Source organism: Colius striatus, chromosome 1 (genome assembly GCF_028858725.1).
Source record: "Colius striatus isolate bColStr4 chromosome 1, bColStr4.1.hap1, whole genome shotgun sequence".
In the NCBI taxonomy this organism is placed as follows: domain Eukaryota; kingdom Metazoa; phylum Chordata; class Aves; order Coliiformes; family Coliidae; genus Colius; species Colius striatus.
This window is the reverse complement of record NC_084759.1, coordinates 96,024,508-96,037,935: the sequence shown is the minus strand read 5'-3', so window position 1 is coordinate 96,037,935 and position 13,428 is coordinate 96,024,508. Positions and strand designations below refer to the sequence as shown.

The 13,428-nt window shown below is 43.9% G+C and overlaps 1 protein-coding gene across 5 annotated transcripts in view; it reads right to left on the bottom strand.

The window, feature by feature from the left end:
- Positions 1-13,428, bottom strand: part of URB1 (URB1 ribosome biogenesis homolog) — a 64,246-nt gene that overhangs the window by 970 nt on the left and 49,848 nt on the right. For 4 of the 5 annotated variants that reach the window (XM_062001914.1, XM_062001929.1, XM_062001934.1 and 1 more), the window contains 6 exons: positions 13,203-13,346; positions 12,015-12,124; positions 10,497-10,673; positions 8,979-9,220; positions 6,474-7,076; positions 4,898-5,851 (listed from right to left, as the gene is read on the bottom strand). In XM_062001914.1, coding sequence (XP_061857898.1) covers positions 5,649-5,851; positions 6,474-7,076; positions 8,979-9,220; positions 10,497-10,673; positions 12,015-12,124; positions 13,203-13,346 — 1,479 coding nt within the window. In that variant the 3' untranslated portion in view covers positions 4,898-5,648. Of the gene's footprint in view, positions 1-4,897; positions 5,852-6,473; positions 7,077-8,978; positions 9,221-10,496; positions 10,674-12,014; positions 12,125-13,202; positions 13,347-13,428 lie in introns of those variants that run through there. The other variant, XR_009819220.1, reaches the window with a different exon arrangement.

Sequence of the window (13,428 nt, the reverse complement as noted above, 5' to 3'; positions counted from 1 at the left end):
TGTTACCAGAGAGTGGGTGGATTGGGCTGAGTTAAAAAAGCCTCAAACACGAGAGACAGACAAAACCACCAGGCATATGTTTGTATTGTGGGGCTTTTAAAAAAAAATCTCTGAGATAAACACTTCTGCAGTTTGCTTTTTGAGCAAACTGACTACTACTGGTGTTGGGCTTGGAAACTTGTCAGGGCGTAGTGTCTGTTGAGTCAGATTGAGTCATGGGCAGATGAAGAAAATGAGGAAAGGTTGCAGGAACTGCAGGTGCAGCATGAACAGAGATGTACCGAGGAACCAAACATTTCCACCAGTCAACTGAGATGGCCACAACAGCCTTCCCCTCCTTTCAGGTACCCTTAGCTTTTGCTAGAGCTGAGGTAGTCCTCACAGGAGACATGAATCAACTCCCTTGTTGGCACCAGCTCTCCTGCTCAAAGTGGGTCAGTTACCTTTAACCCCATTGCAATCACACAGTATCAACAAGCACAGTCTGAAGAGGACCTGACCATCTAGATCCAATTTCTACCTCAAGCATAGAGCAACTGGACTTCAATCATTCCTGCCTCGTCCATCTGCCCTGAGTTACATCTCTCCTGCACCACTTCTGCACTGCCTGTTGGCACAGTCTGCCCCAGCATCCTCCTCCCTGGCTCACGACAGACTCCTGTCATCCCGCTTCTCCAAAGCTTCTTCTCTACAAATGGATTCCAAGGGGATTTCTGAAAGATTTGAATACTCCCACATTCATCACAACTGCTGTTCTTTCTTTACTTGCACTGGAACGTGACTCAAAGTACGTAACCACTGAAAAATGGTTTGGGTTTTCTTTCCCTTTCTAACTACCTGGAAATGGAAGGCATACAGTATGAAGTAGAGAACAGTAATAAACAATATGCAAAATGCAAGCCTATCTTATAGCACCTGACTGACTTGGGAGGAGGGGAGTGGGGGAGTCACATTTCCTTCTGCGCCATTTCCATATGTACCCATTTCAAAGCCTTTCCAGTGCTTTGCTCTCCACAGCAAGCACTGTCATCCCCCTTCCCCTAGAACCTTCCACTGATAGAGGCCTTCTCTGTGTGGTCTGCAGCATTCATGGATGGTTTGAAGTCAACAAATCAGCTCATGCTACTGGTTCGAAGGCATAGCTCTCAGATGTCCTCGTCTGAGCACTGGCACCAGCAGCCCATCACTGAGATCCGTTTCAAATCCTGAGGAGACCACCTGCAGCCCAAACTGCACACTCAGTGTAACACTAGGTACAACAGGAAGCAGTATGTTCTTCTGGGCTCTTTACTCCACTGAGCTTTTCTGAATTTTGAGTAAAAGGCTTAAAAGGCCTGTCCTGGCAATGACTTCTGTGAGGGCAGCCCAGGCAGACTGCTGGGCCTGCTGCAGAGCTCGCTGGAGCTTCATCCACATGGTTCTCATCACAACAGCATCAAAGTGAGTAACTTGTGTTAGACTGTGAAAACTCCTTGTTTTAAAATGTAGGCTCGTATATGGAGCAAGTTTTCCATTTCCAAATGCTCTCCAGAATTTATTTTAATCAAGCCTAATTCCTTAAAATAATGACTCTCCATCTAGATAATTTATTAAAATGCATTTTGAATATGCTGGCAGTAATCCACACACACAAATCATACAACAGCTAACCATCTATGGCTTTTAAAGACACTTGACCATTTTTTCCAGAAGGACATCTTAATAATGTTTTAATTGCCACATTACTAGAATATATTGAAGCTGAGAGGCGGGGAGACATTAAGCCTTATTTTTGAAAGTTCCCACATGCACAGCTACATTCTCTTTACTGATTAGCACATATGAGTTATATATCTTTTACATGACAGGCTAGCAGCAGTAAATTGTCAGTTCATTTGCATTCTTCTTCTGTTTCCAAAACTGCCATTTAAAAAAAGAAATGTATATGAACAATCCCGTCCTCCAACCTTGAGTATTATGGTAACAGCAGCATTGGCAAAAGTAAAAAAACATTACAAGCTAGGGAGAAAGTACTCACTGCTTGGTCTTTCTGAGTACCCAAGGCCATAAAAAATCATTTGAGAATGAACATGTAGAGTGGATTCATGTGCAATTGGTTGGGATTTAGATGCACCACTGTAAGGAAAGCACATTACCCTCATGGCCAAGAAGGCCAATAGCATCCTGGTGTGCATCAAGAAGAGTGTGGCCAGCAGGTCGAGAAAGGTTTGGCTCCCCCTCTACTGTGCCCTGGTGAGGCCTCATCTGGAGTCCTGTGTCCAGTTCTGGGCTCCCCAGCTCAAAGAAAGACAGAGAACTTCTGGAGAGAGTCCAGTGTAGGGCCACCAAGATCATGAGGGGACTGCAGTATCTTCCTTATGAGGAAAGGTTGTGGGAACTGGGGCTGTTCAGCCTGGAGGAGACTGAGGGGGAAACTCATTAATACTTACAAGTATTTAAAAGGTGTATGTCAAGAGAATGAGGCAACACTTTTTTTTCTGTTGTATCCAGTGACAGGCCAAAGGGTAATGGACACAAGCTGGAACACAGAAAGTTTCACCTGAAAATGAGGAGAAACTTCTTTCCTGTGAGGGTGAGGGAGCCCTGGCACAGGCTGCCCAGGGACGGTGTGGAGTCTCCTTCTCTGGAGGTTTTCAAACCCACCTGGACGTGTTCCTGTGCAACCTGATTGAGGTGAACCTGCTTTAGCAGGGTGTTGGACTGGGTGATCTTTAGAGGTCCCTTGCAACCCCTACCATTTTGTAACATGCACAACTGGCCTTAGACTCAAGTCACCATCTCCCAACACTGCTTTTCACTCCTATAGCACTGTGCATCTCATTAGCTAAAGCCCATTTACAGGCCTGAAAGCTTTCTTCCTTATTTTAGCAGAAACAGTGATTCAGAAATCACTGTTTAGTCCACAGAGAGAAATACCAAACTCTGCAAATAGCTGCTTAAGCACAAGTAATTTAACACACCTGTTTGCATCTGCTGTATCTATTTCTAGAACGAGACCTGACTCAGGAATTCCTCTTCCAATTGGTTGAGCTTCAACACATGAATTCTGCTCCCGCAGGTACCACAGTTAGACAACTTTTTAAGCAAACACAGCCAAAGGGCATGTGAAAGGTTCACCAAGGCATGCAAATGCACACCCACAAACATTCTGGGCTTGCAGCTTGATGAAGTGTGTAACAACTGCACTGTGACATTGCAGATTTGGGGTTCGTTCCCTTAGGATGGGATGGGAAGGGGCTGCACTACACCACATGATATCGTGTGGTGGGGTTGGCCTTAGCTGGCTGTCAGATGTTTATTCAGATGCTCTCTCACTTCCCTACAACAGGTCAGGGGGGAAGGTGGGATGAAAAATTTTGTGAGTTGGCATAAAGATGGGGAGATTGCACCAGTCACCATCATGGGCCAAACAGACTCCACTTGTGGAAAAATTAATTTATTGCCACTGAAGATAGATTTGGGCAGAGAGAGAAAACATCTCTGCATTGCCGTCCTTAGGTTGGTTGAAAGGTCTTACCTCATTTTTTTTAACTCTCTCAAACAAATTATACTATTAAACCACTCTTGGATGCGCTCAGTCCCTCAAGACAGATGAAAAAGTCCTTCCCAATGTCTCCTGAGTATTTACTTTTCAAGTTAAATGAGATGAAAAGACATCTCTCCTTTTGAAGCACCTTTGGTTTCATTTTGCCTCTTTCGGTTTGGTGTTTTATTACTAAGTAAAAAAAGGCTTTTTTCATTGCTAAGAACATTTCCTGATGTCAGATCCTCGGGATTTTATGACATAAAATGCAGCCTCTAATGGAACTGCAGCTTTTTCAATAAATATTTGTAATTTTAAAATCAAGTCTTGAAACGGATATTATGGCTTCTTTGGGACAAGAATACGCACATGTAGAAGCACTTCTCAGTATATGAACCTCATTTTTTAATTAAAAAAGTACCAAATTAAACAAACATGACAAGGAGTGTGCATTTCTGATGTTTTCCCAGTACAGAAACTGTACAAAGTACCTAGGCACAGCACATACTCAAGAGCCAATTCAATAAATCCCACTTTACATTTCAAACGTTCCAAGTTCAAGCTCTGCATGTCTGCATATCAAGAATGGTTATGTTAAGCTGCCCTCAAGGTCACAGTTGAGAAATATTTATCAGATTTCACAGAGAATTTCCAATAAAAAACATGTATCATCAATGAGCATCAAGTCATTTGGGTTTTAGTTCCATCTCTCATCTTTTCAAGGTGGAGAGGGGCCTTTGTTGCAAATCCCAGCAGTGGTGATCATAGAATGGTAGGGGTTGGAAGGGACCTTTAGAGATCATGCAGTCCAATCCCCCTGCAGAAGCAGGTCAGGTCACATAGGAACATGTCCAGGTGGGTCTTGAAGACCTCCAAGGAAGGAGACTCCACAACCCCTCTGGGCAGCCTGTGCCAGGGCTCCCTCATCTGAACAGTGAAATAGTTTTTCCTTATGTTTAAATGGAACATTTTGTGTTCCAACTTCATCCCATTACCCCTTGTCCTGTCACTAGATACAACAGAAAAAAGGAATGCCCCAACCCCTTGACATCCACCATTTACATACTTGTAAGTATTAATGAGATCCCCCCTCAGTCTCCTCCAGGCTGAACAGCCCCAGTTCCCACAACCTTTCCTCATAAGGAAGATGCTCCAGTGCCCTGATCATCTTGGTGGCCCTGCGCTGGACTCTCTCCAGAAGTACCCTGTCCCTCTTGAGCTGGGGAGCCCAGAACTGGACACAGGACTCCAGATGAGGCCTCACCAGGGCAGAGTAGAGGGGGAGCTGAACCTCCCTCGACCTGCTGGCCACACTCTTCTTGATGTATCCCAGGATGCCATTGGCCTTCTTGGCAATGAGGGCACATTGCTGGCTCATATTTAGCTTATTATCTATCAGCACTCCCAGGTCTCTTTCTGCAGAGCTGCTCTCAAGCAGGTCAACTCCAGCCTGTCCTGGTGCATGGGGTTGTTCCTCCTCAAGTGAAGGGCTTAATTAAAATCCCAACAAAGCAGAAAGGAGAATAAAACCAGACCAGCTCTGACAGAAATGCTTTCTAAAGCCATTTCATTTAAACAAAAAAAAGAAGAAACCCAGATCACCATGAGTGCAGTGTCCAGTCTTCTGGTTCATACTGGTTTTGGTATCATATATCATGAAATAAACTGAGTTCTTCAAGAAACATTAAATACCTGTGGCTAAACCTCTGACTATTCATTCTTTGCACTTACCCCACATTGTGGTGAAGTTCTGCAGCCTTTTTCCCCACTTTATAGTGGGGAGAGGATGGATATTAACTACATGGGGACTGAAATATCATCCAGAGGCAATGCACTAATCTGTCTGGTTTGGATCTTCATAAAGTTTAAGATGCCTGTAATAAAAATGATATAAATAACGTTCAGTGTGCCACACTACTCAAGAAAAGAGAAATTATAGCTTTAATGTTCCACAGAGAGATGCTAAATACAATTTCCCTCCTCAGAGTGTGCACAGAGTAATAAAATATTGATTTTTATGACAAAATAACTTAGATTTGTGTGAGAACAGTTCAAGAGGGCTTCACAACTCGCAGCAATGAAGGCAGAGCACATAACATTAAAGATTAAGTGTCATTTCACTGAATTAATGCCCCAATGTAGCCAAGTAAAAGGTTCTGCAAAGAGGCATAATAGTTTCTTCTTGTTTGTGAGTTTCTAAGTCGTCACCGTTTGATTTCTCATCCGTGCTACTGCAGACCAATTTGACATGGGTTAGTAACATATCAGGCTCCCGAGCTCCAAGCCATATGTCCCCAATGTAAACAGAAGTCAGGAATACACAAACAGCTGTGGAAGAAAAAGCAGAGAAAAATCAGAACAGATATTCTTCTATTTCCACACAGTTATGCAAAACCAAATCATTTTACCACCAGACCTAGGTTTTAAAATAAGTTTCCTAGACCGAAAATTTGTGGGGTTTTTGTCTATGCAAAGTCGATGAACCTCCTAACGCTAAGGCAAGAAAACAGTTTCTTGCTAGCACAACATTCTGACCTCTTTAAATTCAAAGTCTGAAATCTGGCCAGTGGCTTTTGCTATCAAATGATAACACTGAACAGCATATGGATCAGAACCCAAGTGGACTCCTTTGTTACAGACTATTTTTCTGCTTGGAATGACATATTTTGTACCCTGCTGAACTCCATTTCCATCCTAGAATGGAAAGGTGCTTTGAAGGAGTATGCCTGCTGTACTGTCAGGAGCCCCCACAGTGTGACCCTACTCTGCTACCAACCCCCGTGGCCACACCACCAAAGCCACAGCTTTTATTTTGGGAAGTTATGAGCACCAGTGGATATGGGAAAACTTCAAACTGTTTTGGTGGATTAAAAAAAACCCCCAACATGGAACTACCTACTTTCTACTGTCGCTGCCTTGTAATGTGAGAGAGAAGAAAAACACAACTTACCTTTCTTGTTTGCATCCTCTTCTGCCATCCCTGACAGGCACAAAGTTTTCACGGCTTCATGCAAGCTGTTGGTGGTCAGGCCCTGAGCATCCATTAGCTGCAGCATGACTGAACTGAACAGAGAGAGCTCTGTCAGGAGCCCATCCGTCCCACTGGCAGCCTCGCAGACCTGGCTGTAAAACTTGAAGATGCTGTTTCTCAGCGCCTGGCAGCTGAGCACCTCCCGCACCGCCGCCTGCTGCGGCAAGAGGCAGCTCTGCAGCCACCGCAGAGTTAAACAGATGTTTTCCCTATCCAGGCTGCACTCGGCCACAGACTTTAGGAGCCATTTAGTTACTAAAGAAGTGCAGGCAGAGGTCAGAGTGACTGGTTCATCCGCAAGTTCGGCAGGTTGGAGGGGCTCTCCTCCGTGTTTGGCAGTTGGCGCTGGGAAAACAGGCTCCCAGTGGGCAAATATGGAATTCAGATGATCCCTGCATTTCTCCAGCTCGGAGATCTCCAGGTCTGCAGCACACGGGTCTTCTCTTTCTATCTTGTTCTTTTTCCGACTGTGATGATGCATGTGAGATGAGGCTGGAGGTTTGTTCTTCTCTTTAATATTTTCTGCAAGAAGAAAAACACCAACAAACCAATCATCAGATACTCTGGAGGATTTTCTTCATACAGAATTATGCAAGAAAGACAGTATGCTGTGTTGTTTCAGTTGCTAAAAGGATGAGTACTGGCCTCGCTCAGCAGCTGAGCTTAGCAATTCACAGCAAATGGGCTACAGGCAGCTCCCAGTGATTCATAGGCTGAAATGCTTTGCTGAACCAGATCACCAAACTTGGAGGTGACCAATGATCATAAAGTCATTTTGGTTGGAAAAGGCCTTTAGGATCATCAAGTCCAATCACTAACCTCACACTGCCAAGCCCACCACTAAACTATGTCCCTCAGCACCTCACCTACACAACTTTCAAATATGTCCAGGGATGGGGACTCTACCACCTCCCTGGGCAGCTTGCTCCAATGCTTACCCCAGGCCCTGGCCCAGAGCCCAGTGAAGCCAAGGATGTATTTCAGAGGTCTGTAAGGTGTGGTTTTCCCAGGAAAGTGACGTTATCTGTGGCATCTCCTGAGCAAGCTGAGATGCTGCTCTCTAGGCTAGCAAAGGGCTGGCGCACACCTGCCTATGGGAAGGAGCTGCCGGCAACCAAGGGCAACTGAGTGTTTCATGCCCCAAGGGAAGAGAGAGGCAGCTGAGCTTTTTGATGCAGGGCTGCCTGTGGCAGCAGAAACACACCCAAACAGTAACAGTTTGGAGCACTTGAGGGAGGAGCTTTGGAGGAGTCACTGAGAAAGTTATCAGCAATTGCTATCATGTTGCACTCTGCAGCTTAAAATTAACTCCATACATTTCAGCAGTTTTCCCCAGCAGCTGTGGGGGATGGGGACAACTCTTGAAAAATGTAACCTCAGAAACAACATTTCAGATAAGGATCCAGTTCTGTAAATGCTTTATAAGCTCCTGAGGCCTGGAGCAACAGATTTTTTTTTCAAAACCACATACTTAGTAAGTTAGAGATGTCACTCTCTAAAACTCTCTAAAAACCCTCAGCAAGACACTAAAGGGGTAAAACTAAAGCTTTTACAGTATCCCTTATCCTTTAAAGTATCCCAGCGATACTTTAATAATTAGTTTAACTGATTTAAAGAAACCTATAGAAGTTGGAATGTGCATCAAAAGCAGTTGCTGTATTTGTAGGAAATCAGCATTCTTTAACACCTCCCACCACAAGGTTCATTTTACATTTTACACACAGGGGTAACAAGGGAGAAGTCATATGAGCCCAAATGTATCTTTGCTTTCTTCCAACAGTACAGTAAGAAAAATGAGCTACTTCACTTCTTCTTGCTTTACTGCTAGTTTCCACTCAGGTTTCACTCATATCTCACATCCACACTCAGAATTGTTCAAGTCTGGGCAGAAAGCCTCCAAGCACTGGGGTTTTTTTTAAATTGAAGACTAGGTTCTAAAGAAACATAAGGAAAAACTTCACTGTGAGGGTGACAGAGTGCTGGTGCAGGCTGCCCAGATGGGTTGTGGAGTCTCCTTCTCTGGAGACACTCAAAACCCACCTGGACAAGTTCCTGTGTGACCTACTGTAGGTGATCCTGCTCTGGCACTGGGGTTAGAATAGATGATCTTTCTAAGATTCTGTGATTCTGTATGAGAATTTTCAAAGTTTGACTCTAGATCTGCAACTAAGTGTCACTTGAAAACTCCTTCCCTTTTTTAAAACTGTATTTCTCCAAAGCTTCCAGAATTGTGTTGAAGTTACAAACCACTACAATCAAGACCCGAAAAAAGGCTTTCTGCTTCCTGTTCCTCCTCCCCCAAGCTGCACCAGGTTATCCAACACAAAGGTATTCATACTACTTCCTATGAAGTTTGCCTCATTTGTAACATCTCATAACAGCCTAAAAAGTTCAGGTACTTTTCTGAAGCATTTTAGTACTTACTAAGCAACTCTTTGATTTGGTATTTCTGAGCAAGAGCCTGCACATCCTCTTGCAGTTGCAGGTCCTTTTTGACGACGCTCCATTTCTGCAGCAGCAGCAGCACGTCTTTGTTTGAGAGGACGCTGTCATTCACAGTGAACCGGCTCATTCCTTTGAAGGCCTCAACCACTATAGCACGATATTCCAGCACAGAACTGAGCGTGCTGAGAAACTCAGTCAGTTTGGTTGCGTCTAAATTAGTCCTACGAACAGAAAACAACAGCACCACATGTTTTCTGATGATTAAGAAAATACAATACAATAAAACACAACACAATTAAAAAGGACAGGTTTGTTCTCCTTAGTCTCTTCCTACAGTTTTCCCCTGCAGTTCTTTAGGATGCCAATAACAATTACTTTCATTCCCACCGAACCCCCAGTGCTTCACTCCACTAGTATTTGGAACAATGGACCATGAAACATAATCTTTGCAACTCCTGCCTGTAAGGAGCAAAGGCAGATGGCACACAAGGAAAAGGCCTGAGGCCTGGAGCTTTACCTATGCTTCCTGATCTTGCATGAATTTTCAACATTTTGAGGAAATAAACATAAGTTCCTCCAGGCTGTGCCAATACTTGCCTGCACAAAGAGCTGCCAGGTGCTATTATGAACCCAAAGAGAAGTAGTTACCCATTTGGGTATTAACATTTATAAATATTAACATTTATAAATATCTAAAGGGTGGGTGTGTCAGGAGGTTGGGACATCCCCTTTTTCTATTGTATCTAGCAACAGGACAAGGGGTAATGGGATGAAGCTGCAACACAAAAAGTTCCACTTAAATATAAGAAAAAACTATTTCACTGTTCAGGTGAGGGAACCTTGGCACAGGCTGCCCAGAGGGGTTGTGGAGTCTCCTTCCTTGGAGGTCTTCAAGACCCGCCTGGACATGTTCTTATGCGAACTGATCTAGGTGAATCTGCTTCTGCAGGGGGGTTGGACTAGATTATCTCTAAAGGTCCCTTCCAACCCCTACCATTCTATGATTCTATGATTTGCCTTCCACTATGCCTGCTGCAACTGCTGTGCTTAGACAGGTTAAGTGTTCTAGATCTGGACAGAAGAGAGTGACCCATTCTTGACACTGTCCTGTAGAACTTTGCACAGTCTCTCCTTGTACAGTTTGCACGTGTAGTACAGACACAGAAAGTCTAAACCGTCAGAGAGCATGAAAGATCTGTGCAGCAAACAGCATTGCCAATTGCAGGCTCTAATCCAGCAGGAAAATGGGAAAACAAAGCAGTTTAAAAATGGCCAGTAATTACGGGTATTTTTTCATTCCTCATGTATCTGAACAGATAAACCTTCCTGTCGAAGACATATCAAATTTCACTATTCAACATTCAAACTGAAGAGATAAAAGTCACATTAAACTACCAGAGATGAAGAAATTCTTCTGGCCTTAATAGATTTCAAACTGGATAAGGGATAAGATGCAAATTAATAAAAAATTTAAAACCAACCAACCAAAGGACTTACCGAATATGTTTGATTAATGTGACCAAAACATACAGAAATTCATTTACAAGCTGAATAGGGAGAAACTTCCTGTTCTCCTGGGATTGATTCTTGTTTTCTCTTTTGCCTCCTAAGTTTGTCAGCCACAGAGTACGAAGTAAAGAAACAATTCTATTTAACAGTTTGTTTTCCAGAAATCTGAAAAGGAGAAAAAGAGAAGCAAACACTCATTTGCAATGCAGATCCTAAGCAGGAACCAGCCCATCACCTATAATGTACTACGAGAGCTGTGAATAGCAAAAGGTGCCTCTCAGCCTCAACACCATCAGGGTGACAGAACCCTTTGAAACCCCAGCCAGGCAGAGTTCCTGGTTACTGCCCTCCTCTTGCCAGGCTGCCGTTGGGGAAACACAGAGGTGTACTACAGCCCTGTGTGGGATTACTGGTTTCTGACTTGCATCTTTCATTACACAGCCCTGCCAAGTATTTCCTTACACTGCAATCATTGCCACCATTTCTCTAGAGCAGTTATTATTCAAGACAGTTTGGTTCTTTTATGTTCTTAAGACAGGAACAGAAATGCTTACAGCACAGTATTAGGAGCCGTATTTATTTTGCCATTCTTAGGATGAAGAGTCCTAAGACTGTGCTTGTACAGAGAGTGCAAGAAGAATACTTCTTAAAAATGCAATCGCAAAGGAAGCATTGGGTGCCGGAGGCTTTTTCACTTCCAAACATACCACATTGTACCAAAGACAGGTACACAACAGGGGAGCACTGCAGGGAACCTGTACAGGCCAACTGTACTGTAGATGATTCTGAAACCTTGCCTGAACCAACCAGGGAATTCTATGCAAAAGAGATTGTGTGTGTGTGTGTGGGTGGGTGGGTGGGTGGGGGTGTGGGTGGGTGTAGGGGGGTGGGGGGGTGTAGGTGTGTGTGTGTGGGGGGGTGTAGGTGTGTGTGTGTAGGTGTAGGTGTGTGTGTGTGGGGTGTGTGTGTGTAGGTGTGGGTGTGTGTAGGGGCGTGTGTGTGTAGGTGTAGGGGTGTGTGTGTGTGTAGGTGCGTGTAGAGGTGTGTGTGTGGGGGCAGGTGTGTGTATGCATGTGAAGGAGAGGCAATGGGAGGAGGAAGGTGGGTGAGGAGAAATTTCACAGACAGCCTGAATTCGTTGTTGTGCCAGTAGGAGGTCTTATGAGAGGATATTAACTGTGGATGTTTGCAATGGAAGAGCCACTTACACTAAAATGAGGTGCTTAGATTTTTTAAGTTTTTCAAGAAAGTGTTATCAAACCATGAAGCCCCTCCTCACCATAATCCCCACTAGTACAACCTGAAAGCACCTTGACTTTGTTTTTAGAAATACTAAGGGAAGGCTTCAGACTTCAGCAAGCTCTGCCAGTATGGCCCCAGGTACCAAGTGTCACACTGCTGACAGCCCACTTCCATACCCCCACCCTTGTTTGTGTACTCAGTTGTATAATTTTTCTACTGTGTGCAGTAAAGCTGTTCCTATTTCACTTGTATTTCCCTAGTTACCTTTTCTCTAAGATGTGCACTATCCAAGTTAGGAGGCTGTGATCTTGTATAAGCTCATAGGCAGCTCTGGTGACACGGGCAGCATTTTGTAGTATCTCCAGAATACGTCTCTGAAACAGAAAACATAGTTTGTTCTTTTACCAAATTAGAATATAGCCAGGATCTAGTTACTATCAGTCTTTCAGAAGGATGCAATTAGCAATCTGATCGCTATCTAGGATCTGATCAACTTGAACTTATCACCAAATGCCACATGTTCTTAGCAACCCCAAGGAAGAAAAGACATTCTCTTTTCAAGGCTTCATACACAGAGACCCTGCTCTTAAAAAGACGTGTTAAGGTAGCCAGGGCAAATCTTTCTTTTTGTAAAAGACTTTGATACCTAAATGAGATACTTTTAACAGACTGGTTTTACCAGGACGGATGCATATCAGCATGAGAGACTGAATGGAGACCTCATCAACACAAACAAAGGGCAGGTGTTGAGAGGATGAGGTGAGTCTGTTTTGTAGCACCCAGTGACAGGACAAGGGAAACACGTGCCCAGTGATGGGCACAAGCTGGAACACAGGAAGTTCCACTTGAAAATTAGTAGAAACTTCTTTGCTGTGAGGGTGAGGGAGCCCTGGCACAGGCTGCCCAGGGAGGGTGTGGAGTCTCCTTCTCTGGAGGTTTTCAAAACCCAACTGGACACATTCCTGTGCAACCTGGTGGAGGGAAACCTGCTTTAGCTGGGGGTTGGAGTGGATGATCTCTAAAGGTCCCTTCCAACCCCCACCATTCTGTGATTTTGTGATGAGAGCTCTGGCATGCAAGTTTTCTTCCTGTTAAATGACTGTACAGGTAAGAGACTGGTTGGGGAATACGGAGATCTAAAAAAGCACATATCTGCAATATTGTTCATAAAGCAGTAGAAATACAACTAGAGCCAGATCACCAATTGATGAAAATGAGTGAGGTTCTGTGATGGCAGGGACCTGTTCCAGTTTCAGGGGACAAGGATATGACTCTGGCGTAGACATAAGCAATTATTTCCCCCTCCACACATACATAAAATCAACAAGGAAGAGATTTTCAAGAGGGCAAGGGAAGAGTCAGCTGCTCCTTTCTGCCTCATATTCAAGTTTTACAAATCTCACAAACTTTTGTGGTTTTGTGGGTATTTTTGTCGTTTTTTTTTTTTCTTACCTGTGAGCCCTCATCACATAAAGGACTGTTGAAAAAGGAAAGAATGACCTGGAAAATCCTCTGGTAGTCATAAAGCTCATAGCAATGTTTATCACGCAGCCCTTCTCCAAGAAATCTGAGAATCCACTCACGTTCTGTTTTGTACTGGAAGCCATAAGAAAAATACCACCATCAGACACTTCAAAATCATGCCTGCCTCTAAGAGCAAAAAAACACTGCTTCCCTG